A 24,942-nucleotide genomic window follows, 5' to 3' on the forward strand; every position below is an offset into this window, starting at 1 on the left:
AAACGCAGACACTGAAGACACCGAGGCCGAGGACGAAGACTCTTATGACAAATATACCAAGGCTATGAAACTATTTTGACTTTTTTCTTCGGAAAACAAAAGAGCTAAGAAGGAAAAGGGATAATATGCATTGACACAGTAATCTTACATTTTAGTACATTTACTTGCTGTAGTTTATATACAGGTATTAACATTAAATACAATGTTTAAACAATCTGACAAAGAAGTATTAAGATTATCATCGTCACATTTTTCTAAACGACAATGTTTAAGGAATGTACTTGACTACTGTTGCGAAGTAGTTTATTGTTTAAATGGCTTGGTATCTTGTTTTAACGACCTAATACCTCTTTTAAATATTTAAACACGTAACAATGGTTCAATGAACGCCCTTACTTACCCCAGCCCTTCCCAACTCCCCCGTGGGCCCCCCTTACGTATTTTACTGGACAAACTCCTGGGTATATAATAGTACTTCGATAGAAACAAAAATACTTGGTACTGATTGTGTAAGGAGGAACCACCCTCATATCTAGATGTCATGATTGCTTCTGTTCATTTGATACTTATTTTGAAAAAAGTATCATTGTAGTCCTTAAAGCATGTCTAATTAATTCCAATACGACAACCATACCGATTAAAATTGTATTGATCATTGCTATTAGGTTACACCAAAATAATAGGAACAAGTGATTTTAAGCAAACTTTGAAAAGAATGATTCAAAATCTTAAACAAAGTCAAAGGCAATCTTCAAAATGTCAACCATCCTACAATTAATTCGTTAATATCAAAACCATAAGAATATATAATAGAACATACATTTGAAATGAGGCGAATTAATTCCAAGGATGCAAAAGCGAGAGCTTGTTTAATATGAAAGACATCTACTATAATCAAGTAATAGTGTATCATTGAAACTCAGCTAAGTATGAGTTCGTGGCCCCATGGCATGAGTCGATTAAGTATGACATATCATAGTTTTACGCGCGGCAGGACCGGTAATTTTCTAGAAATGAAGCTCAGAGTTGTCTTAACCTGTAGATTGCGACCTTTTAAAATCAAATCAGTAGTAGTAATGGGCCATTTATTGTATTGTCGAGATCGTAAATAAATTAAGATAAATTAATACTGTAAGTCGGATGATACCTTGGTGTCTGTAACGTCAGTTATTTTGAATACTTTAATAACAATAAATTACTGAACGCTTGACAAAAAGCGCTGGAGACTTACTCTTTAACGATGAGTTAATCAATTGATTTTACCGAGAGTCACAACAGGTCTGAGCCAAGATATTTGGCTACCTGGTCTGAGGTTGAGCTACAATATTTGGCTACCTAGTCTGAGGTAGAGCCATAACATTTGGCTACCTGGTCTGACGTTGAGCTACAACATTCGGCTACCTGGTCTGAGGTTGAGCTACAACATTCGGCTACCTTGTCTGAGGTTGAGCTACAATATTTGGATACCTAGTCTGAGGTAGAGCCATAACATTTGGCTACCTGGTCTGAAGTTGAGCTACAACATTCGGCTGCCTAGTCTGAGGTTGAGCTACAACATTCGGCTACCTGGTCTGAGGTTGAGCTACAACATTCGGCTACCTTGTCTGAGGTAGAGCCACAACATTTGACTACCTAGTCTGAGGTTCAGCTACAACATTTGACTACCTGGTCTGAGGTTGAGCTACAACATTCGGCTACCTGGTCTGAGGTTGAGCTATAACATTCGGCTACCTGATCTGAAGTTGAGCTACAACATTCGGCTACCTGGTCTGACGTTGAGCTACAATATTTGGATACCAAGTCTGAGGTAGAGCCACAACATTTGACTACCTGGTCTGAGGTAGAGCCACAACATTTGGCTACCTGGTCTGATGTTGAGCTGCAAATTCGGCTACCTGGTCAGAGGTTGAGCTACAATATTTGGCTACCTGGTCTGAGGTAGAGCCACATTATTTTGCTACCTGGTCTGAGGTAGAATCACAACATTCGGCTGCCTGGTCTGAGGAAGTCACAACATTTGGCTACTTGGTCTGAGGTTGAGCTACAATATATGGCTACCTTGTCTGAGGTAGGACCACGACATTTGGCTACCTAAACTGAGGTAGAACCACATTTGGCTACCTGGTCTGAGGTAGAGCCACAACATTTGGCTACCTGGTCTGAGGTAGAGCCACAACATTTGGCTACCTGGTCTGAGGTTGAGCTACAATAGTTGGCTACCGAGTCTGAGGTAGAGACACAACAATTGGCTACCTGATCTAAGGTAGAGCCACAACATTTGGCTACCTGGTCTGAGGTAGAGCCACAACATTTGGCTACCTGGTCTGAGGTTGAGCTACAATAGGTGGCTACCGAGTCTGAGGTAGAGACACAACATTTGGCTACCTGGTCTAAGGTAGAGCCACAACATTTGGCTACCTGGTCTTATATTGAGCGACACCATTTAGCTATCTGGTTTGAGGTTGAGCCACAACATTTGGCTACCTGGTCTGAGGATGAGCTTCAGCTCTTGGTTACTTGGTACTCACATTTCTATTTATTCGCTGCATAAGGCATACTATTACAAGTAATTATGTAATAAGTAATTTCTTTACACACTTAAGAATTCACTTGAAAGAGCAACAAAAGTGAGAAAAGATGTACGCCTTAGCGTCACTCTTAATGATTTTATAATTATATTTTTGCCTATATCCTTTGTCAACTTTTTATGTGTAACTACCGCCTTATATCATTCGATTATACGTATATTTTGTACGTCCTTAAGTGCTAAAATGGTTGAAATAAATATTGCTAAAATCAAGTAATTCTGTTTGAATTGTTTAAGAATGCGAAAATAGAGTTGTCTTTTTCAGTCAATAAATTATGTCCGTACGTTTCATATTATTTTAATAATAATATATTGTTTGTATTATTATGTATTTGTATTCGTTTAAAGTGGATGATGCATAAAACAAAATAATCACGACATAATTGAGAAAAGACGTTGAAGCCTCTATAAGTTCGGGTGAGTAATTTTGTTTTTTTAATCTTTCATTGTAATTTTAATGTACTTATGAACTTATGTATATAAATGAAAATACATGCTGTTTTAATGATTCATTCATTTCAATAGATAAACATCATCTAGCGCATTCAAACAAATATATAATATAAAAGTAACCTAAATTGGCAAGGGAAAGTCTGCTAATTCACGAGGCTCGATACTAACTGGAATAATCTACTGACATATGAATACATAGAACATTCAATGACAAACATCCCAGATAGAACGCCGACAATGCTGAACCAACTGGCGTAATGACGTTGGCCCGATATTCTTTTCCGACGTTACCTCTATGACATGTTTATCGGGCAACCGTTGGTCTAGCCCGACGTTGGCCTAACGTCGATGGTTTCGAAATGATATTTTCCTTTAATTGTTTTGTCCTTGTCATGATATGCGCTTCCTTTTTTTGTAGGTGTTCTTCATTTGTATTTTCAGCAACTGCTAGATCACAAACATTTGTGCTGTTCTGGTTCAAAACCTGCAAAAGAAATAATTGTTATATTTAATTTTAGTTCAAGGCAGAGATTGAGAAAAAGTACAAAATATTCAAGTTTCGATAACTTAAACACCATTAAGTAGATTCAAACCTGTTTTAACTCACTTTTAGCAGACTAAGCATCACTTTATGCATTAAACCAAGCGTTAAGCAGCATATGTAGCTACAAGTAATTTAACGAGATATGGTATTTTAAAATAACCTGTTGCCACTTCAGGGTGAGGAATCACGTGACTTCAACGGGGTTCTCACATGTGTCACCACGGTTCAAATCCGATGTAAACAAGCAAGAAAGTGACAGTTATTGCTATATTGCTTTATTCTTATTATATTCATATTTTAATCAAGAAATTATTGGATTTATTATATATTTTAAAAAAAATATCATTCTTACACCGTTATTTTCATAAAAAATATTTGAATTTACAGCTGAATTTAATTAATTGATATTGACAGATTGAGTGAGTGAGCCAGTGGTCGTGATAGTTATTCCCTTGGTATTTCCCATATTTGTCGTGTTTACCTCGAGGTTTTATCACACCATATCTGAGACTCTATCATAGTTGTTTACGCATTTTATTTTTTCTCTTATTATTTCACCCTAAAAGAAGCTTGACCCCTTAAAAACTGTTTGCATTCAAAGGTTAATGACGTAGACATCGGTCGATAAATTATGCAATATTTCCTGAAAATCGGAGTGTTTGATGTTTAGAAAATGACTGGATATGGAACCTCTAAATTTTGAAAGTTTTTCTTCCATTTCAAATCGATTACAAAAATACGAAAGAGTTAAACAATATTATATTTACTTTCTCAATCAGAAAGACTTAAAGTAGATTATCTTGCAAATTGTAATATCAACGTTTTAGGAATGTATGTATGCAGACGAATAACCTTGAATTCACAAAAACATTTAGCGATTGTTTATACTGTTTATCTAACAGCTGTATGCAACATCTTTGTCAACAGACAAAAAGGGTATTCCCATTGACAGGGGGGGGGGGGGGGGGTACACGTATTCCGAATCTGCAACGATTTAAGTGAGGTTTTGGAGTCTGATATGCAAGATGGCGGCGAAGCAATGACAACATAGGATAGGAACATATTTTTTATAGGAAGTATTCAACACCTCGTAGTATTACATTATGGAACGTTTGTCACAAGTTTTATTTGTCACAATGTATGTTATCACTTATAAAAGCTAATCAAATTTCTTTCAGTTCAGATGCCAAAGGGTGGCCATGAAGGCTCTTGTACAGTAAAGGAATTGTCAGGAAATAAAAATACCACATTAAAATAATGTTAAGTAGAATCCATTGCAAAAATTTGTTTTTGGAGCATAAACGCCCTCAAAATCATCAAATTCTCGCTTCCCACATTTCTAAACAATAGACTGGTCGAAGGTTTTCCTTTAATAACTTTTTTATTCCGTAACCTAGAAGCATGAAATAAAAAGCCGAGTGAGGCATGGCGATTGTAGAGCCGAATGCGGGTCATGATATTTTGGAAACATACACTTTATATTACTTACCAGGCGAAAACAGGTCCCGAAAATCTCATTTTGTCATTGTTTCGCCGCCATCTTGCATATCAGACTACAAAACCTCACTTAAACCGTTGCAGATTCAGATTAATAGTAACCTCCTGATTTAGTCAAATGCTTTAAATATAGCGCTGTAATCGGAGCGTGATATGCAATAAATAGATAGTAGCTCATCTTTTCAGAAAAACGAAAGTAGTTGTAAATTTCTGAAATTGTATTTTCTGAAAATGCTTTCGATTTTCAAAGAATAATATACATTTATAATGTGTATTGGTGTGTGGTTTGGATTTAAGCGCAATATCGAACGTTACTTTTTAGAAAGAAGTTTCAAATCGATTGCACAAATACGAAAGCGTTAAACAAAATAACTATTATCTTTGCTTTCTTAATCAGAAACACATACAGTAGGTCATCTTGCAAATTGTAATATCAACTTTTTTAGAAATGTATGTATGCAGACGAATAACCTTGAATTAACAAAAACATTTAGCGATTGTTTATACTGTTTATCTAACAGCTGTATGCAACATCTTTGTCAACTAACAAAGGCGGTATTCCAATTAAGCCATGTGCTATAAATATATGTAATAGTGTGAGATACAATAAATAGATTGTAGCTCATATTTTCAGGAAAACGAAAGTAGAACTTTGTTAATTTCTGAAATTGCATTTTCTGAAAATGGTTTTGATTTTTAAAGAATAATATACATGTAAAATGTGTATTGGATTAAACGTGATATTGAACGTTACTTTTTCGTAAGTAGTTTAAATTGTGTCGAAAATGCCTTAGTTGTTACCTAATTTTTTTCCTGGTTGCTGAATCAGTCCAATCTTTCGAGTCATTTAGAGCGAATTATTGTTTTCATTTAAATAAGTTCAGACTGTCTTATTCGCGCGTCATATCTGTCTTTTTGGGGCTTTTTCGCAAATTAAGTAATCCATGCATTTATTGAAGTAGTGATTATAATGAGAAATTGTTGAATTAGAAAGTGTAATCATTATAGTTTAAACACTCAAAATAGATAGAGCAACCATAAAACATATTTACTATTAAACAGGAAAACATGAATGAAAACGATAAACAATAGAAACGACCCCGGTATACATACTGGAATATATCGCATAAACAGTTACCATTTAAACTTGCACTCTCACAGATATACCATTTTTATAACATCACAAAAACATTTAGCGATTGTTTATACTGTTTATCTAACAGCTGTATGCAACATCTTTGTCAACAGACAAAATGGGTATTCCCATTGACAGGGGGGGGGGGGGGGGGGTAAACGTATTCCGAATCTGCAACGATTTAAGTGAGGTTTTGGAGTCTGATATGCAAGATGGCGGCGAAACAATGACAACATAGGATAGGAACATATTTTTTATAGGAAGTATTCAACACCTCGTAGTATTACATTATGGAACGTTTGTCACAAGTTTTATTTGTCACAATGTATGTTATCACTTATAAAAGCTAATCAAATTTCTTTCAGTTCAGATGCCAAAGGGTGGCCATGAAGGCTCTTGTACAGTAAAGGAATTGTCCGGAAATAAAAATACCACATTAAAATAATGTTAAGTAGAATCCATTGCAAAAATTTGTTTTTGGAGCATAAACGCCCTCAAAATCATCAAATTCTCGCTTCCCACATTTCTAAACAATAGACTGGTCGAAGGTTTTCCTTTAATAACTTTTTTATTCCGTAACCTAGAAGCATGAAATAAAAAGCCGAGTGAGGCATGGCGATTGTAGAGCCGAATGCGGGTCATGATATTTTGGAAACATACACTTTATATTACTTACCAGGCGAAAACAGGTCCCGAAAATCTCATTTTGTCATTGTTTCGCCGCCATCTTGCATATCAGACCACAAAACCTCACTTAAACCGTTGCAGATTCAGATTAATAGTAACCTCCTGATTTAGTCAAATGCTTTAAATATAGCGCTGTAATCGGAGCGTGATATGCAATAAATAGATAGTAGCTCATCTTTTCAGAAAAACGAAAGTAGTTGTAAATTTCTGAAATTGTATTTTCTGAAAATGCTTTCGATTTTCAAAGAATAATATACATTTATAATGTGTATTGGTGTGTGGTTTGGATTTAAGCGCAATATCGAACGTTACTTTTTAGAAAGAAGATTCAAATCGATTGCACAAATACGAAAGCGTTAAACAAAATAACTATTATCTTTGCTTTCTTAATCAGAAACACATACAGTAGGTCATCTTGCAAATTGTAATATCAACTTTTTTAGAAATGTATGTATGCAGACGAATAACCTTGAATTAACAAAAACATTTAGCGATTGTTTATACTGTTTATCTAACAGCTGTATGCAACATCTTTGTCAACTAACAAAGGCGGTATTCCAATTAAGCCATGTGCTATAAATATATGTAATCGGAGTGTGAAATACAATAAATAGATTGTAGCTCATATTTTCAGGAAAACGAAAGTAGAACTTTGTTAATTTCTGAAATTGCATTTTCTGAAAATGGTTTTGATTTTTAAAGAATAATATACATGTAAAATGTGTATTGGATTAAACGTGATATTGAACGTTACTTTTTCGTAAGTAGTTAAATTTAAATTGTGTCGAAAATGCCTTAGTTGTTACCTAATTTTTTTCCTGGTTGCTGAATCAGTCCAATCTTTCGAGTCATTTAGAGCGCGTTATTGTTTTCTTTTAAATAAGTTCAGACTGTCTTATTCGTGCGTCATATCTGTCTTTTTGGGGCTTTTTCGCAAATTAAGTAATCCATGCATTTATTGAAATAGTGATTATAATGAGAAATTGTTGAATTAGAAAGTGTAATCATCATAGCTTAAACACTCAAAATAGATAGAGCAACCATAAAACATATTTACTATTAAACAGGAAAACATGAATGAAAACGATAAACAATAGAAACGACCCCGGTATACATACTGGAATTTATCGCATAAACAGTTACCATTTAAACTTGCACTCTCACAGATATACCATTTTTATAACTTTTTTTGTCTCGGAAAGTTCAAATTTTTGGAACCAAGAATAAAAGATTGCAGATATTCATATTTCAGTTCGAAAATGTATGTTTTATGGCTTAAACCGTTACTAGTTTTTTTTGTCAGCAGTCTTTTATAACTGGTTTCCATGGATTTTCGCAAAAATTGGCTCGTTCCAAGACAAAAAAAAAAAAAAAAAAATGTCAAATCGTTCAATCTGTGAAAGTGCAGCTTTAACGCATTTTATAACATTGCAGTATAAAATTACGTCCGCAGCTGTTTTGTTTCCGTGAATAATCGCTTAATGCACGGAAACCGAAACGTATACGAAAGCGAAACGGACTTCCGGAAATTTCCATGCAGAATACTAACATGTGCTATATCACGTCACACAAACATAAGCGGAATACGAAAGCGGACCACACATCATGTGTTCATATGAAAAAGTCAGAATTATCGGCCAAAAATATCATAAATACCGATGTTAAAGAATGCTACTTTCAATTCATTAGTCGATTGTTTACATGGAAAAGTGTTTGCGAATGAATACAAACCGACTGTCAGATATGTTGATATATATATATATATATACAATGTATATAGATTCAAATCTTACCAACGGTAGCTAATTTCAGAGCCCATGCAACGGAAGTTAAACCTGCCAATCTGCTGGTCCGAAGCCCAGAGAAAAGGTGACGGTATGTAATTTACTGAATTATTTACAGCAAAATTAATCGAAAAAAAAGAAAAGAATTATAAATGCGTTTTCCTTTTGTCCTACGACTCATAGGAAACAGACACGTGTTCAATAATTGCATTTATAATACCAATTTCGGAAATTATCGAAGATATACTATAATATTAAGAAATAAATGGATGTTTTATTTATCAAATTGTATATGCGTTATTGTGTTTAGATGTTCGAAGTAATTTAAATAACAAATTACATTACACGTGTGCTTACGTTGCAAGATAGCGACAACACAATACGGTTACGCATCTTTTAATTCATACACATATGTGTCTACAAAAAATAATGATCGCTTGAAAGGTGTTGGGTGTTCCTATTTGTTGAATGGACTCACTCATGCGTTGTAAAATGCACTCTTTTTATAACGAAATAAAGTTTGGTTAATTATGAGAAGTGTATACACTTAAACACTGACGGCGGTTGGATCCCGTACACAAATTTGAAATATACTCCAATGTTTTTGAAGTCAACGATTATGAAAAGTTTTTCAAAAAAACTTAATTGAAAAGTTATTTCTGAGTTTACGTAATAGTCCTTATAAGCAAGCGGTATGTTGTCAGTTGTATTCATGCCTTTTCCGGCGTTGGGTATCTCCCCACAATGACCAGTTTTTAATTGTATTTGTATTTTCCTGTAATTTCGGTATTTAAGAGAAAACTATTTGTAATATTAGTGTTTTCAATTGCATTACCGTGAAAGCTAATGTTGGTCAGAAATATGAGAGAGTCTCTTTAAGCTTTATCTAATTTTCTCTTTCAGGATTTCCATCAATTCAGTAATTTCAATACCATCGTTCACAAAGTCATAACGGACTATGAATTGTGCTTGTGAATTAACTGTCAAAAAGAGGCATGCCGTCATTTGCATTGTGATAAACGTTCTTTTGACGGCTGCTTTTTTGATACTTATAACAATCTGGGCGTTTGTAAGAGCACCATTATCGATTCCTCAAAGAAGCTCATCATGTATTACTTGTGACAACATGATGTCTAAAACTTACAAAACATCAGGCGCAAGAGTTGATCATTCTGCTATCAAAATGAGAGAAGATGGGATGTGCTGTGGACCCGTCGAAATTCTTGCTCAGATTTTGTTACAAAAGGTTCATAAAACACAATTGAACATAAATGATTTCAATAGATTATATTTTTTAGTCTAACAACATAAAAAAATAAAGAATATACATTTGAAACGCTGTTTTTCTTTAAAGTAATCTCCGGAGTTTAATTTTGAGTATCGTATTTAGTTAAACGTTGATAACATATAGTGTAATGTGTCCAATTCGATATTATGCTAATATATACTTTATTTCGGTACTAGGAAATGGCTGGGCAGTACTACAACTACAGCAAAGTCAGTACAAGTAAGCATGTTTTGTCAGTGCAACGACAAGGAATCGATCTTGTGAACGTTGTGTTGATTCTTATTAAAAAACGTTCACATTTTACACCAACGCATGGTCAATTGTATGTTAAACTACATTCCGCGATTTTTTTCCATACATCTTGTATGAACTTCTAAAAAGGTAAACCAACATACCACAGTTACTGATAACCACCATTTTTAACGTATTTTTTCCATAACGGAAGACGCGTTTAAGCTTTTTTTTATCACATAACAAAATGTTGTGGCTGCATTGATTGCCGACGTATATGAAACTCTTGAAAAGGGGAACCATCAAACATAAAAGTTTCCCCTGCCATAAAGAAAATCAGTAAAACAAAGAGTAATACATAGGATTGACGATATATGTATCTCATACATAATACGCAATAATGTTTAAGTCGATACAGAAATAAGGCATTTTATAGACGAGATCATGATAACGAGCGAAAAACAATAGCAATGACATTAATTGAATGTTTTGCATGTTATATTTATTGTTGTTTTTTTATCATTTTAAAATAAAGCTCTGCTTGACATACTAGACGAACCGATGCTTGCTGACTGTGAAAGAGAACCAAACAACAGACAGCCCGTTTCAAAAGTTGTCGGAATTAAAGAGTTCAAACCTAGCTACACAGTTGACGGTGAGTTTACACAATATCGTCCCATTGGTGCAAAAAAGGTACTGCATATAAACATTGTTTTGGGAGTTTCATGTAAGCCCATTCAGCCGGAAGTATGACGTTTTAAGTTCATCTTGTGTTTTTCCAGCTATTGTGTTAATATTCTATTACCAAACAAGCCGATAAACATTTCCCCCAGGTCGAAACATTATTTAGAAAGCCTAAACGTGATTCAGTAAGTCAAATAAATTCATCAAACCCCATAAGGGTGCAATTTCAAATTGTCTCTTGTAGACACAATAGGTCCCGAGCAAACCTCTATATCCTTATTTTTGTTACAATCAATCCGATCCATTATCAAACAAGCTCCAGACGGGCACTACAAAAGTCAAACCAGAGCTCATTCAACCACATTATGACAACCATCAAACCATATCTACCCTGCAGTCACTACATTACAGACTGTTCTTAAGTTCATTGTGTTTTCAAATAAAACTTTTTGCCAAACAAACAATAAAGGGGCTCTGTGACGCTCTATTAAGTGCCCAATTGACAATTATTTTGTAATATTTGAGAATATTTAGTGTACAGAAATCAAGTCAGTTCGGTGCCCTCTGAATCCAAACTCTGCTGCAATGAGGTTTACCGATTGTAAGACATACCACAGTAGGTCTCTGCATCTGCCCTTTTTGGACGCGTTTATATGGTAATTGACAACATAATATCCATAATTTTTGTTGAAAAGAACATTTAACATAAAAATGAAGCTGAAACTATTCACGTAAGATATCAATATATTGAAAAATGTATTCATACTCCTTATGACCATAATATGTACCTTGAAGTGGTGAATTTTTTGGTATATTTTAAGTATAAATTTTAGAGAAGATATATCCATGCAAATATTCATCTTTATCTGAGTAAAGAAATTTTCCATATTTAAAAATACATTTTTTTACTGAATTGAAATTTTATTTTTTTGAACGCTATCCGAGATTTTTCGGGGATAACAAAGCTTTGTTAATTTAGGTCGTCATTCCCTTTGACTACAGACGTTGCCGGTCATTAGGATATATAACAAACAAAATAAACAAACATTAATGAACTACAATATCCATAACATTAGAAAAAAAAATCTTTTGTGGTGAAAAATGGAAGCAAAAAGATTATTGAATAGATACAATATTTGAATTTCAAAGATTTTTGGCAAGTTCTTAACAAAAAGTTAATTCAACCATCTTGTCCATCTTGGACGAAATTTAAGTGGGTCCTGAGCTTCTTTGACCTGAATATGCATATATGTCAACATGCAAAATTTCATAATTTTAACCATAAGTGCACAATTTGGTACAATTTTGTCACCATATGATGATAAGTAATTGGATTGATATACAATTCAGGGAACTTTTAAAAACACCATTTAAGATATATAGATAAAAGATTAAATGTCGTCTAATATCTTTCTGATTTTAATTTAGGAATCGCCAGACCTTTAAACTCAAATTCCTCGAAAGTATGAATATGTCGATTTTTAACTTTTTGCACCCTTTGGAGATATGAAGGAATCGTTCAAATATATGGTTGTGTCCATCAATCATGCTTTAATCAATTCTTATATAATTTAAGGTCATTCCAGAGTTCTGTGGAATAAAAACGGGCGGACATTTTCAGCGAACAATTGCGTCCACTTAGAACTCGAAGGAGAAATATTTGTCCGACAACCTGGCTATTATATCGTTTCTTCGCAACTGAATCTTATACGACACAGGGAGAAAGGCACGCCTAGTAATGAAACCGGACCGACGATCTTCAATCATCATGTCGATCTCCTTTCACACCAATATGGTACGACGGGTATCCTCATGCAAACCAAGAAATCGATTGAAAGAAAAGACGGTTACTATTCAAGTTTCCTATCAGCGGTTTTCAAGCTAAACAAGTATGATAGGCTCTCAGTGTCTGTGTCGAATCCTAAACTTTTAGATATTAACAACCTTAACGATCATTTTCTGGTTTACTATACCTATGATCTGCCATACTAAAATTGGACTTAACTTAAAAAGCCCTTTTATTTCATGTAAACGAATTCAAAATATTTTTTTAAAAATATGTGTTATCAAAATAGAAAAACAAATCTTAGTACCAAAACATATTGCGGTATATATAGACCGTAATTTAATTTTACCCATGTAAATAAGCTAAAGCGTTTGTGTCATTCTTTAAATGAACATATGTAGTGATTGTGTCACAATTTATATATAATGTCTTATTCCGATCATTAGCTGTCCAGTATGGGCTAAAATGGGCAAACGCATAACAGAAAAATAACTTCACTGCTAAAAAGCTGATAAAATAATTATACATAAGTCTATCGGAACACCATAAAAAACATTTAAAGAACAACAAAAAGATGACCTTAAAATCGAATCAAATAATCATAAATGCATTTCTGTGTATAAAACATTAAACAACCAATGCCTTCAAAACATGAAAGGTCTGATTACTTGCTCGAATAAGGAAATGTACAATTAACGATTATCTTCAAAACAAATAATGTCCAAATTAGGTTTGAACAGAACACATTATTCTCGTACTAAATCTGACTCTTCTGAAACAATTTATTTGAAGATGTGTGCCATGCTTTGACGGTACTATCTTTTAAATCAAAAAGCCAAAATTATTCACTTAACATCGATCTGTTAATTTAAAATCTTAGGCACCAGAAGAACAATATTGCTACACTTACAAATAACATGACAACATTTTAGACATCTATTGATTATTACATGCATGAGCATTGACATAGTGCGCACAGTTTTTCGAGCAAATAAACACAACATTTTTCGTCATTTTCGAAGCACAAGGCATATGTTAGAGTAAACCATATCAAAAACATAGTAATCGCCCTAATGGCACTCTTAAGCTTTGGCGAAAAGGTTCCATTTCTCCATGTGTTGCAAATACCAAATGATTTTCTTTGAAATATGGTGTTGGTATTAATATTATAAAGACATAGTTACTAAACATAGATCAATAGATGACTATGTTCACCGATTTTTGAATCCCAAACCAAGTTTTGCCACAAAAAGTAACAGCTTTTTTAATAAGCATGCATGTGTAGGGGCTTGGGAGTCCTAGCCTAGTGCATACAAACATACGACTAATCTGTAAATGACTGTTTTGCACATTGTTTTGTACAAAATATTTGTTATTGTGAAAAGTAATCTATATATAAGAAATATTACACACTACTGAGGGCCATATGACATTATAAGGACTGGCCAGGCAGCCACCGAATGTGTTGACACCTCGGTCCATTCACCTTCGGGCGTTGACTGGTAGGTCCTTATAACGCCATATGGCCCGAAGTGGTGTGTAAATATTAGAAATGTTATACCGAATAGTTGATATTACCATTCATTATTTTTAATGAACTTACGATGTCTTGTCTTGAACATAGTTAATTATGTTTACTTGCGATAAAGTTGGGCTATTGTGAAAACAGCAATCCGCACTTACCAGTTGTATGTCATCAGCGGTCCATATTACATTTCTGGCGAGGTCTGGACCGGTCAAAAATGATATGGACCGCTGACTTTATAAAACTAGATTTTTAACAAAATACAGAAATATACGGACCGATGGACGTTATATATACAAAGAAGTGACACATTTATGTAAGGTATTATATTGCGATGTATATGCTTTGTGATTGGCTTCCTGGATAAACTCAGACTTTAAAACAAGGGGTAACTCTAAGAAAAATACTAAATAAAAGGTTTGCGAGTGGATGCTCATTAGAAGTCACATGCATTACATTGAAATGTTAACCATGTTTAAATCAATCAAACACGGTCGTAACTTTAATATTGAAATGATTTAACAATATTTAAATATCTTGGAGGCGGTAACTTTAATTTGTAATAACTTTTCAGTATTTATCCATGTTAAGGGAGGTAACCTTTATATGAGATTTTATACGATATTTTAGTGGTTCAATGCTTAAATGCGATATCTCTTAGTTGTGGTGTTTTAACGATACTTATTATGTATCCAAGATCGAATGCAATATTGTTTTGGTAATGATTTAACAAAATGTTAAAAAAAATTCTAAGTTTGAAGACGGTAACCTTTATTTGTGATGCTTTAAAAATATTTATGATGTATCCAAGTTTGGAGGCAGTAACTTTTAATTATAATGTTTTAACGATATTTATATTGTATCCAATTTTGAAGGCGGTAATTTTTCTGTACGGAACTAATTTAAATAACATTATCTGGCAAAATGTTGTGTAATTATGTTTATAAACTTAATTTTATGATTGAACGATATATTGTGTATCCAAATTTGAAGGCGTTAACGTAAATTTGTGGTTATTTAATGTAATTTATGATGTTTCCAAGTCTGAAGGCGGAAACTTTTATTTGTGATGATTTAACGATATTTATGGTATAACTAAGTTTGAAGGCGGAAACTTTTATTTGTGATGCTTTAACGATGTTTTTGGTGCATCCAAGTGTCAAGGCGGTAACTTTTATTTGTAGTTATTTAACGATATTTATGGTGTATCCAAGTTTGAAGGCGGTTACTTTTATTATTTTTTTTGTGATGATTTAACGAAATTTATGATGTTTCTAAGTTTGTAGGCGGAAACTGTTTTTTTGTGATAATTTTGCGACATTTATTATGTACCCAAGTTTCAAGGCGGTTACATTTATTTGTAATGATTTAATGCTATTTATTATTTTAAGGCGGTAACTTTTATTTGTAATGACTTAACGATATTTATTGTGTATCCAAGTTTCCAGGCGGTAACTTTTATTTGAAATGATTTAACGATATGTATTACGCATCCAAATTTCAAGGCGGTTACTTTTATTTGTAATGATTGAACGATATTTATTGTTTATCCAAATTTCCAGGCGGTAACTTTTATTTGAAATGATTTAACAATATGTATTACGTATCCAAATTTCAAGGCGGTAACTTTTATTTGTAATGATTTTACACTATTTATTATGAATCCAAGTTTAAAGACGGTAACTTTTAGTTGTAATGATTTAATGATATTTATTATTTCAAGACGGTAACTTTTATTTGTAATGATTGAACGATGTTTATTGTGTATCCAAGTTTCCAGGCGGTAACTTTTATTTGAAATGATTTAACGATATGTATTACGCATCCAACTTTCAAGGCGGTAACTTTTATTTGTAATGATTGAACGATGTTTATTGTGTATCCAAATTTCCAGACGGTAACTTTTATTTGTAATGATTGAACGATGTTTATTACGTATCCAAGTTTCAAGGCGTTAACTTTTATTTGAAATGATTTAACGATATTTATTACATATCAAAGTTTCAAGGCGGTCATTGTTATTTGTAATGATTGAACGATATTTATTGTGTATCCAAATTTCAAGGTGATGACTTTTATTTGTAAGGATTTAACGATATTTATTGTGTATCCAAGTTTGAAGGCGGTAACTTTTATTTGTAATTATTTAACGATATTAATTGTGTATCCAAGTTTCAAGGCGATAGCATTTACTAATAATGTTTAACGATATTTATGATGTATTCGAGGTTAAAGGCGGTAACTTTTAATAATAAATTTTAACGATATTTATGATGTATCCGAGGGTGAAGGCGGTAAATATTACTCGTTTTTATTTGTCGATTTTTAGTTATCTATGTTTTAAGCTGTTTCATCTGTACTTTAGCAATATATTGAATATCCATGTGGTAGCCACCAACATTGTTTTTGTTTATCAATATCCATGCTTCAAGGCGGTAAACTTATTGTTAGCGATTCCTGTATATTCATAGTGCATCAACGTTTCAATGTGTCTGTTTTTAACGAGTTTTCAATACACACATCAATTCATAGTGTATCCATGTTTGAAGGCCGAACTTTTTATTGTAAACGTTTAATCGATATGTAAAGTTCATCGACGTTTCAAGGCGGTTTCTTTTATTGTGAACGATTTGTAGTGCATGTATGTGTCAGGGTAATAACATTGACTTAAAGCGATTTATCTATATTAATGAAATGTTTATTTTTCAAGATGATGACTTTTGTTTTATTATGTTATCGATATATACAGTGCATTCATGTTTTAAGCCGCTTATTTCTTAATTTCTCTTAGTTTAAGATTAATCGATAGTGCCACTGTTAGAATGGATAGTATATTCATGTTTCAAGTATATATTTTACGTTTAGCGAAAAATCTATACATATGTTTAAATTGTATAAGCGTATTTATCAATTGTGCTTTGAATAATTTAAATATAATCGAATGTGTATATACACGCGTTGACAATTGTATAGTATAATATGCTAACTGCTTGTAAGTTTACCGATGTTAAATATGTATGAATTTTACATTTGTTTCACGTGAAGGCTCCACGTACAATTATAAAAGGCTAAAAAAATAGCTCTGTTTTATTGTATGGTCATTTTGTAAAATAGAATATGCGGCTTGATTATTTTGATTCTTTGGTATTTTCGTCAGGGAATAATAGTTTAGGCTTCATACTAAATTATATACCTTAACAAACATTTCTGTAATGTGGAATACAAGGGAATGCATTTTAAATCCCTCGAAACAACATCTAAATTATGATTTTGGTAAAACATTAGCACATTTAAAAACAATGTTCATATTATATATGGTAGCTGTGAAGTAATATTAAAGGATAATTTATATTTAGTATTTTTTCGAACGATGCTGTGAGCGCTGTCAACTTTATAATTGCCTAAACTAATTGTTTTTTAAGATATAACAAATAACAAATATTTCAAAGTTTTAAAAAGAAGCAATTTTTATCATGTGCTTCAGATTTTAAGTCTTTAAGAACAGTTACTGAGTAAACAATTGCATGATCAGATCATATTTACACACAGAAAGATATCGTTAACAAAATTCCCTAAGCAAGACATCGCGAAAAGTCAAGATCGACAATTATTGTTTTCTGCTTTATACCACTATTTTTTTTGCTTATATATCAAACTTCTGTTTAATCCACAATCGACACAAAAGTTAAAGATAAATGGCAACTCAAGCTGAAAAGCTATTTTTGCCATTAAAAATTGTCAAAAACATTTTGCTTTGGTTATGTTTATAATTGTTCAGAATATTTGACACTTTGATTAAACAAATAAGGAGTAATGGGTCCCAGATTTGGGAATATGAATTTAGTCCTAATATAAAATAAACACAAACTGTATTTATGCAGGAATTTTCTTGTGTGTAAATTTATGTCCTTATGCATTTTTTTTTCGAGAGTCTGTAAGATTGCCATCGTGTATTTTTTTCTTATTGAATGAGATATCTAAAAAGGCTTTGTAAGTATCACTTGAATACATATTGATATTTTAAGAAGTTGACGACGCATATATTTCTTAAGAACAGGCACGAATCCATTAACATTTTATGATAAAAGACATTTAACATAAATGTTATCTTTAATTTATACCCTTCAAACAAAGAATAGCTTTTTGAAATTTTCGATATTCAAATAATCAATTACGAGTTAGACACTCAGATCTGAGATATGATAAGACAGCAGTCGGTAATAAAGATTAAGAGCAATACACAGAAGTTGTGTACTATAAAGATTGGAACGCATAATAATAGACCCTAGACGGGGTTTCATACCATTCTAATTTGGATTCTAATTGCACATATATATGCCTTCTTTTCTCTTATGTAATCAAACCATTCAGAAACATTACACATATTCGAATATTATGTATCGAACATTAATAGTTAAAGGGAAGTAATCATGTTTACTATTTATTATATGCTTGAATGAATGCATTCCCGTGTCACAACTTACCCTGTACTTATGCTGAATGCTATGTATTTAGGACCGGTTACCATCTTTTGCAAATTTACTAATTGACTTGACTTAACTCTTATGAATCCATTATTTAAGGTGGCATCTTTTTATCGATATATTAATATACACATTGTGTCCATTTATAAAGCTTTTAAAAAGATTTGTTTTTATCTATGTTTCAAAATGGTAGCTTTTATGTGTAATAATGTATCGATGTTAACGCTTTCTTGTGTGTTGCATGTTGGCTTGTCTCTTAATCTTAATAACTCAGAGAACGCTGAGGTTGTATCTGTGTTGCCCATTGCAAATTTAAAAAAACAAAACATTGCGGAGCGAACGCCATCCCTCGTCTGTTTATTTTGTTTCGAAAAAGGACATTACTCACAAGTTATTAAAGTTAAAGTTGTGGGCCTTGATATCCATTTGTGTATTGCCTTTGGCAACACTGGTACCAAGTGTCATCATCATCATCACATTCTTCGACAATATTAAAGAATTATACTTGACTTCTGTTGCGAAGAAGTTTACTGTTTAAATGACTTGGTATCTTTTTATAACGACTTGGTATCTCTTTAAAATATTCAAACACGTAACAACGGTTTAATGCACGCCTTTAGTTGCCACACCCCTTCCTAAATCCCAAGTGGCCCCTCTTACGTCTCCTGGGTAAATAATATAACATATACTTCGATAGAAAAAAACATATTTGGGACTGAATGGGGAAGGAGGATTAACCCTCATATCTAGATTACATAATTTCTTCAGAGCCACAACATTTGACTATCTGGTATGAGGTAAAGCAATGGCTTACTAGTCTAAGGTAGAGCCATAATATTTGGCTACCTGGTCTGAGGTAAAGCCGCATTATTTGGCTACCTGGTCTGAGGTAGATCCACAGCAATTGGCTACATATTCTGAGGTTGAGTCACAACATTTGGCTACCTGGTCTAAGGAAGAGCCACAACATTTGGCTACTAAATCTGAAGTAGAGCCACAGCATTTGGATACCTAGTCTGAGGTAGAGTCACAACATTGGGGTACCTTGTATGAGGTAGAGTCAAACATGTGGCTATCTGGTCTGAGCTAGAGCCTTAGCATTTGGCTATCTGGTCTGAGGTAGAGTCACAACTTTCGGATACCAAGTCTGAGGTAGAGCCACAACATTTGGCTACCTGGTCCGAGGTAGAGCTACAACATTTGACTATCTGGTCTGATGTAAAGCCACAACAATTGGCTACTTAGTCTAAGGTAGAGCCACAACATTTTGCTACCTGGTCTGAGGTAGAGTCACAACATGTGGCTACCTGGTCTGAGGTAGAGCCACAACATTTGGCTACCTGGTCTGAGGTAGAGCCGCAACATTTGGCTACCTGGTCTGAGGTAGAGTCACAACATTTGACTATCTGGTCTAAGGAAGAGCAACAACATTTGGCCACCTGGTCTGAGGTTGAGCTTCAGCACTTGCCTATTTGATACTCGCATTTTTAATTATTGGCTACATAAGGCATACTATTACAAGTAATTATGTCATAAGTAATTTCTTTACACACTTATAATCCGCTTTAAAGAGCGACAAAAGCGAGAAATGATATACGCCTTTTTCCCGATATCCTTTGTCAACTTTTCATGTGTAACTGCCGCCGTAGATCGTACGATTGTACGTATATTTTGTACGTCCTAAAATGCTAAATTGAAATAAATATTGTTTAAACCAAGCTATCAAGGAATGTAAATCTGTTTGAATTGTTTAAGAATGCGAAAATGGAGTTGTCTTTTTCAGTCAACAACGTAATTTTGTCTCTACATTTCATATTATTGTAATATATTGTTTGTATTATTATGTATTTGCATTATTATTAGTATCGAATTTTGCTTAATAAGAATAAAATATGTCCGCGTTGTGTTGATTGTATCCATGTTTTAGCCTTTAATGACGTTGCTAAATAAAGCGCGGGGGTACTGATGCGACGTAGTCATGCTTCAGCTACATTATTATTATTATTAGCTGTGTACCTTCCACTTTAATAACTGAACGAGGCTTCCGTTGTTGGTTTTGTAATACTGCGCCCTTCTCCGTGCAAATATTTGAAGCAGAAAAAATAATTAAATCACTTTTTTTCAATATTGTGGAGCCATTATGCACACAATGTCCAGCAATAACCTCTAAGCCATAATCAAATGTAGTAATTGTGACGCAAAAGACCAGTTAATCTTAGTAATACATGTTTATGGTCCTGTGACTTTGTGTGTCGTTTGATTGTCTGTAAGGCATTGCTCCTTGTCGCCAAATTCCAACTCAGTCACTGTTCACCTGTTTAAAGAGTGTCTCTCTTTGGACTGTAAACAGGGCACTTAATGAGTTCTTGTAACGGGGATTTCAGTCAGTGTTGTCTCATGCTTTTGTGTTTCTCTTTTTGGGTTGTCGGTAGGACAGTGTTCCTTATCACAGAATTCCAACTGACAGTTGTTATATTACGTTTTCTGTTTCACGTTTGGTTTCGACTCGAACATGAGCCTTGCTTCATTCCAACTCAGCCAACTGTTGTTCTATGACTTTGTGTGTCTCCCGTTAGATTGTCACTGGTCATTGCTTTGCGATTCCATCTCACTATTGTCATGTGACTCTGTATTCTCCTGAGGTTATTGGTTTCGACCTTAATCCTTATCACGGTAACCCACTTAATCCTTCAAAAAATGAAGTAGAGCATTTTGACTCAATTACATGTTTCAACAGTATAGACCAAGTACCGTTTTTTTTTAGGAAAAAGATCATCGTTTAAAGTATTGAAAGTGGCGATATGGCATAAACTGTCAATTTTGTAAAGAAAAAAACTACATTGTCTTTTCGAATTGAAATTCATTTCGGTGGCATTAATGCAACACTTTACTGAGTTGAAAGCACTGTATGTGTATGCAATCAGAAACTAAAAGCATTCGGTTAAATAGTTTTTGATAGTTAGGAAACAATTTCTTTTCTATCAAGTCATTGCGCAGTTTTTCAGTTACTGTCAGTCATCAATATTAGGTTATGAAAATCAATATGACAAACTTTGAGATTCATGCAGTGATTTATGCAGTGCTGATACCTTTACTAATATACGGGGCATCTGGAACATCTCATAAACTATGACTGTACATGGTTGTTGTGAGGTGCGGGTATGTACAGAGCATTACTTTTAATACTGCATCAACCTGGACTTTAACGTTATTTAGAAGGTCGTCGTAGCAAGTTCGACAGACGTATGGTCGACAGGAAGACGGATTTAAGAAGGTAGTTACGGAAAAACAAATTTTGGCAAACTTTATTTATTCAACATTTCTTTAATTGAGGATGGGCCTCCCAACAATTGGTACACTTGAAATATCAGGTTTTTAGAAGCATATCATCAAAATGTAAGCTTAAGATGTTTCAATGTCAAAATGATCATTGACAATCAAGCAACGTATTACAAATGCTCTGTATATAGCATTTTAGTCACGAATGTATGTTATTTTTTATAATCTGCTATGTACACATGGGATTAAAAACCATTTACGATTCCTGGGTTATTACCCGTTATTACCGAAACAACGATACACTTACAACTTATATATATATATTAATTTAATGAACGATTAACCCATACCAACTTATAACTTCTTTAGCACCCAATAACTTCCTTAGCAAACACTCACTTGGTAAAAAACCACTTCCTTTCTAAGCAATCAAGTACTTCTTTAGCAACAATTGAATTTATTATCAACTACCTTAACCTTTAGCAACAAAAAAAAATCCTATGAACTTATAACTTAAAATATTTTCAACTTTTTATGGAATCTAAAGACTTTCCAACACATTTTGCTAAAAACCTATGCAATGTACAACATATGTCTGAATAACACTAGACTGCGCTTTATTTCCTTAAACATTATTGGCAAAAATATTATTATTGGCATTATTGGCACCTTACAGCGTTTCACCTTTACAAATAACACTTTTCAAAAGTGACGTCAAAAAGCACGTGATATTATATTTGCTCAATTATATCTAGGTAGATCACTTGTGTATTATTTTCTGAAAATTTGTTTGGTTTCTGTTTATATGTTTCTAAAGATTTAAAAGGAATGGGACATTAACTGTGTATATTTAGTAAATATTTTCTACATTTCAAATTGAATGCATGAATGCATAGAGATATAACAAAACTTGCAATTTACTTTACGAAAAGTAGATCGCGATTTGTTATTCTTCGATTTTCCATCGGAAATATACCTATTTGGAAGAACTTTCTTCGTTATATAGTGTGAAATTTATAAATATGTTTTGTGGTTGTTCATAATGTTTTTTTACAGCTGTTTGAATACAAACAAAGCCGTTAAATCACATGGTATTTTATGCGATTTCTCAATGTTATGCTTGGAGTGATTCTCTTATGACCATAAAAGGACCGGGTTACCGAATAAGTCTTTATTAAAGAGTGTACATTAAATGGACTCACATCATAGTAAATTGTAGTTTTTAAGGAAAATATTCCCTTTTTAAAAATTATAAATGGCGAATGATTTAAAGAGGTACGACTAAGTTATCGACAATTTGCAACCTTCACGCAAAGCTGTTTTTTTAATCTTTCTTTAGAATTCGGCGATTTTAAAACCTCAGTGTCACTTAGGAGAAAAAAGTGAGTAAATAACTATGATAGAGTCTCATATGATGTCTGCATTGAAAAAAACAGGGACGAACCAATAGTCAAATGCCAAGTATAAATTCTTTTTAGAGACAGATGGTAAGGGCCCAAAGACCCTGACACTGAGAGACACAAAACGTACAACCACCACAAGCACATCACGCATGCATTTACATAACTTTACCAGTAAGACATAAGATTACTGTCTTGTTATGTCAGAGAAACACGAGTTAACTGGAATACGACTTCACTAAAGGATTTAAGCCAAATTTATAAGCGATATCCCCGCACTTGCTCCAACCATTATCAATAATAAAGATGACGGTATGTAATTTACTGTTTATTTAGAGCCGAATGATGATTTTATTGAGAACATTTATATTTATTTAAATAATAGTCAATTCTACGCGGAACTTCATTCCGCGATTTTTTTTATTCTACTTCGATGAACTTTTGAAGAGGTAAAACAACACATCACATTAACTGTTTACCACCATTTTCAACCTAATTTGCTCCACAACGGAAGGCACATTGTATCGTCCTTAACACATATCAAATATTGTGGCTACATTGGTTGCCAAACGTGAATCATAACCTTGAAAGGTAGATTCATCAAACATGTATCATCCCTGCCATAAAGGAAGTCAGTTAGATAAAGTGACATACGATTGACGGCAATTTTCCAGTGATTAATTCGTTTATTATAAGCCCATACAAATCATAGTTAAAGAATATCGTTTTAGTATTTTATAAAACACCATAATGTTAAGGACGATACAGATATAAGACACTTTATAGAAGAAATCAAAGAAAGAAATTCAGCACGTGCGAAAAGCGTTATCAAGACAATAATTGAATGTTTCACATGTTATATTTACCGATATTAAACGTATTAAAATACAGCTCAGCTCGACATTCTAGACGAATCTATGCTTGCTGACTGTGAAAGATAAACAAACAACAGACAACCCGTTGAAAATGATGTCAGGATCGTCGAGTTAAAACCTAGCTACACAGTTGACATTAAGGTAATACTTTACAACATGTAGGAATCGTTCAAATTTTATTTAATTTAAGGTCATAACAGAGTCCTGTGAAATAAAACCGGGCGTACATTTATACGAATAATTGCGTCCATTTAGAACTTGAAGTGGAAATATTTGTCCCTGCAACAATAAAAACATCAATAATAGTTCTATTTCGAAGAAATATTGCTTTCTTTAATCCATTTATCTATTTTGCATAATCAATAACTCATAACTTTGTATTTACTCGTTCATATTTTTATGATAAATTTCATGGAATTTCTCACGGCAAACGGAAAGAAAGTGTGCCGGTTACATTAAGATAAGTGCCTTTTCCCTCCATACATTCAAAATACACTAAAATACCCTCAAGAACAAATGTATTGTTAAGTTCTATAACTAGCCTGGTTGCTGATGCTTAAGATAGACGTACAATGACAGGAACCCGTGCCGGTCAAAGAGGTGTCCTGGCCAGAATCCCATGCCGCCTCCTGACAAGGCTTTCCGAAAAAGAGATTTTGTTTCTAAATAATACAACAATTTTGTTAAATAAATAATGGTTTGC

At 33.4% G+C, this 24,942-nt stretch overlaps 1 protein-coding gene across 2 annotated transcripts; it reads left to right on the forward strand.

The window, feature by feature from the left end:
• The first annotated feature begins 7,548 nt into the window (after window positions 1-7,548).
• Window positions 7,549-24,381, forward strand: LOC128242943 (uncharacterized). 2 transcript variants are annotated; one of them, XM_052960396.1, is made up of 7 exons: window positions 7,554-7,663; window positions 8,716-8,778; window positions 9,591-9,933; window positions 10,152-10,194; window positions 10,742-10,861; window positions 12,467-12,685; window positions 24,256-24,381. In XM_052960396.1, the coding sequence occupies exons 3-7, from the start codon at window positions 9,646-9,648 to the stop codon at window positions 24,303-24,305; spliced, it is 720 nt and encodes a 239-aa protein (XP_052816356.1). In that variant the 5' UTR covers window positions 7,554-7,663; window positions 8,716-8,778; window positions 9,591-9,645; the 3' UTR covers window positions 24,306-24,381. The 2 variants fall into 2 exon arrangements, 1 of the variants encoding a protein (XP_052816356.1); XR_008262739.1 differs by lacking the exon at window positions 24,256-24,381 and having other exon boundaries at window positions 7,549-7,663; window positions 8,716-8,772; window positions 12,467-20,589.
• Window positions 24,382-24,942: the final 561 nt, after the last annotated feature.

This window comes from Mya arenaria, chromosome 8 (assembly GCF_026914265.1).
Source record: "Mya arenaria isolate MELC-2E11 chromosome 8, ASM2691426v1".
NCBI lineage: Eukaryota > Metazoa > Mollusca > Bivalvia > Myida > Myidae > Mya > Mya arenaria.

What these genes read in the sequence shown, in the direction of transcription:
- LOC128242943 (XM_052960396.1), top strand. Translation starts at nt 9,646, where the DNA reads ATGAATTGTGCTTGTGAATTAACTGTCAAAAAGAGGCATGCCGTCATT. An exon ending in CTCAGATTTTGTTACAAAAG is followed by an intron (nt 9,934 to 10,151) that starts GTTCATAAAACA and finishes TTTCGGTACTAG; the next exon opens with GAAATGGCTGGGCAGTACTA. An exon ending in ACCTAGCTACACAGTTGACG is followed by an intron (nt 10,862 to 12,466) that starts GTGAGTTTACAC and finishes ATATAATTTAAG; the next exon opens with GTCATTCCAGAGTTCTGTGG.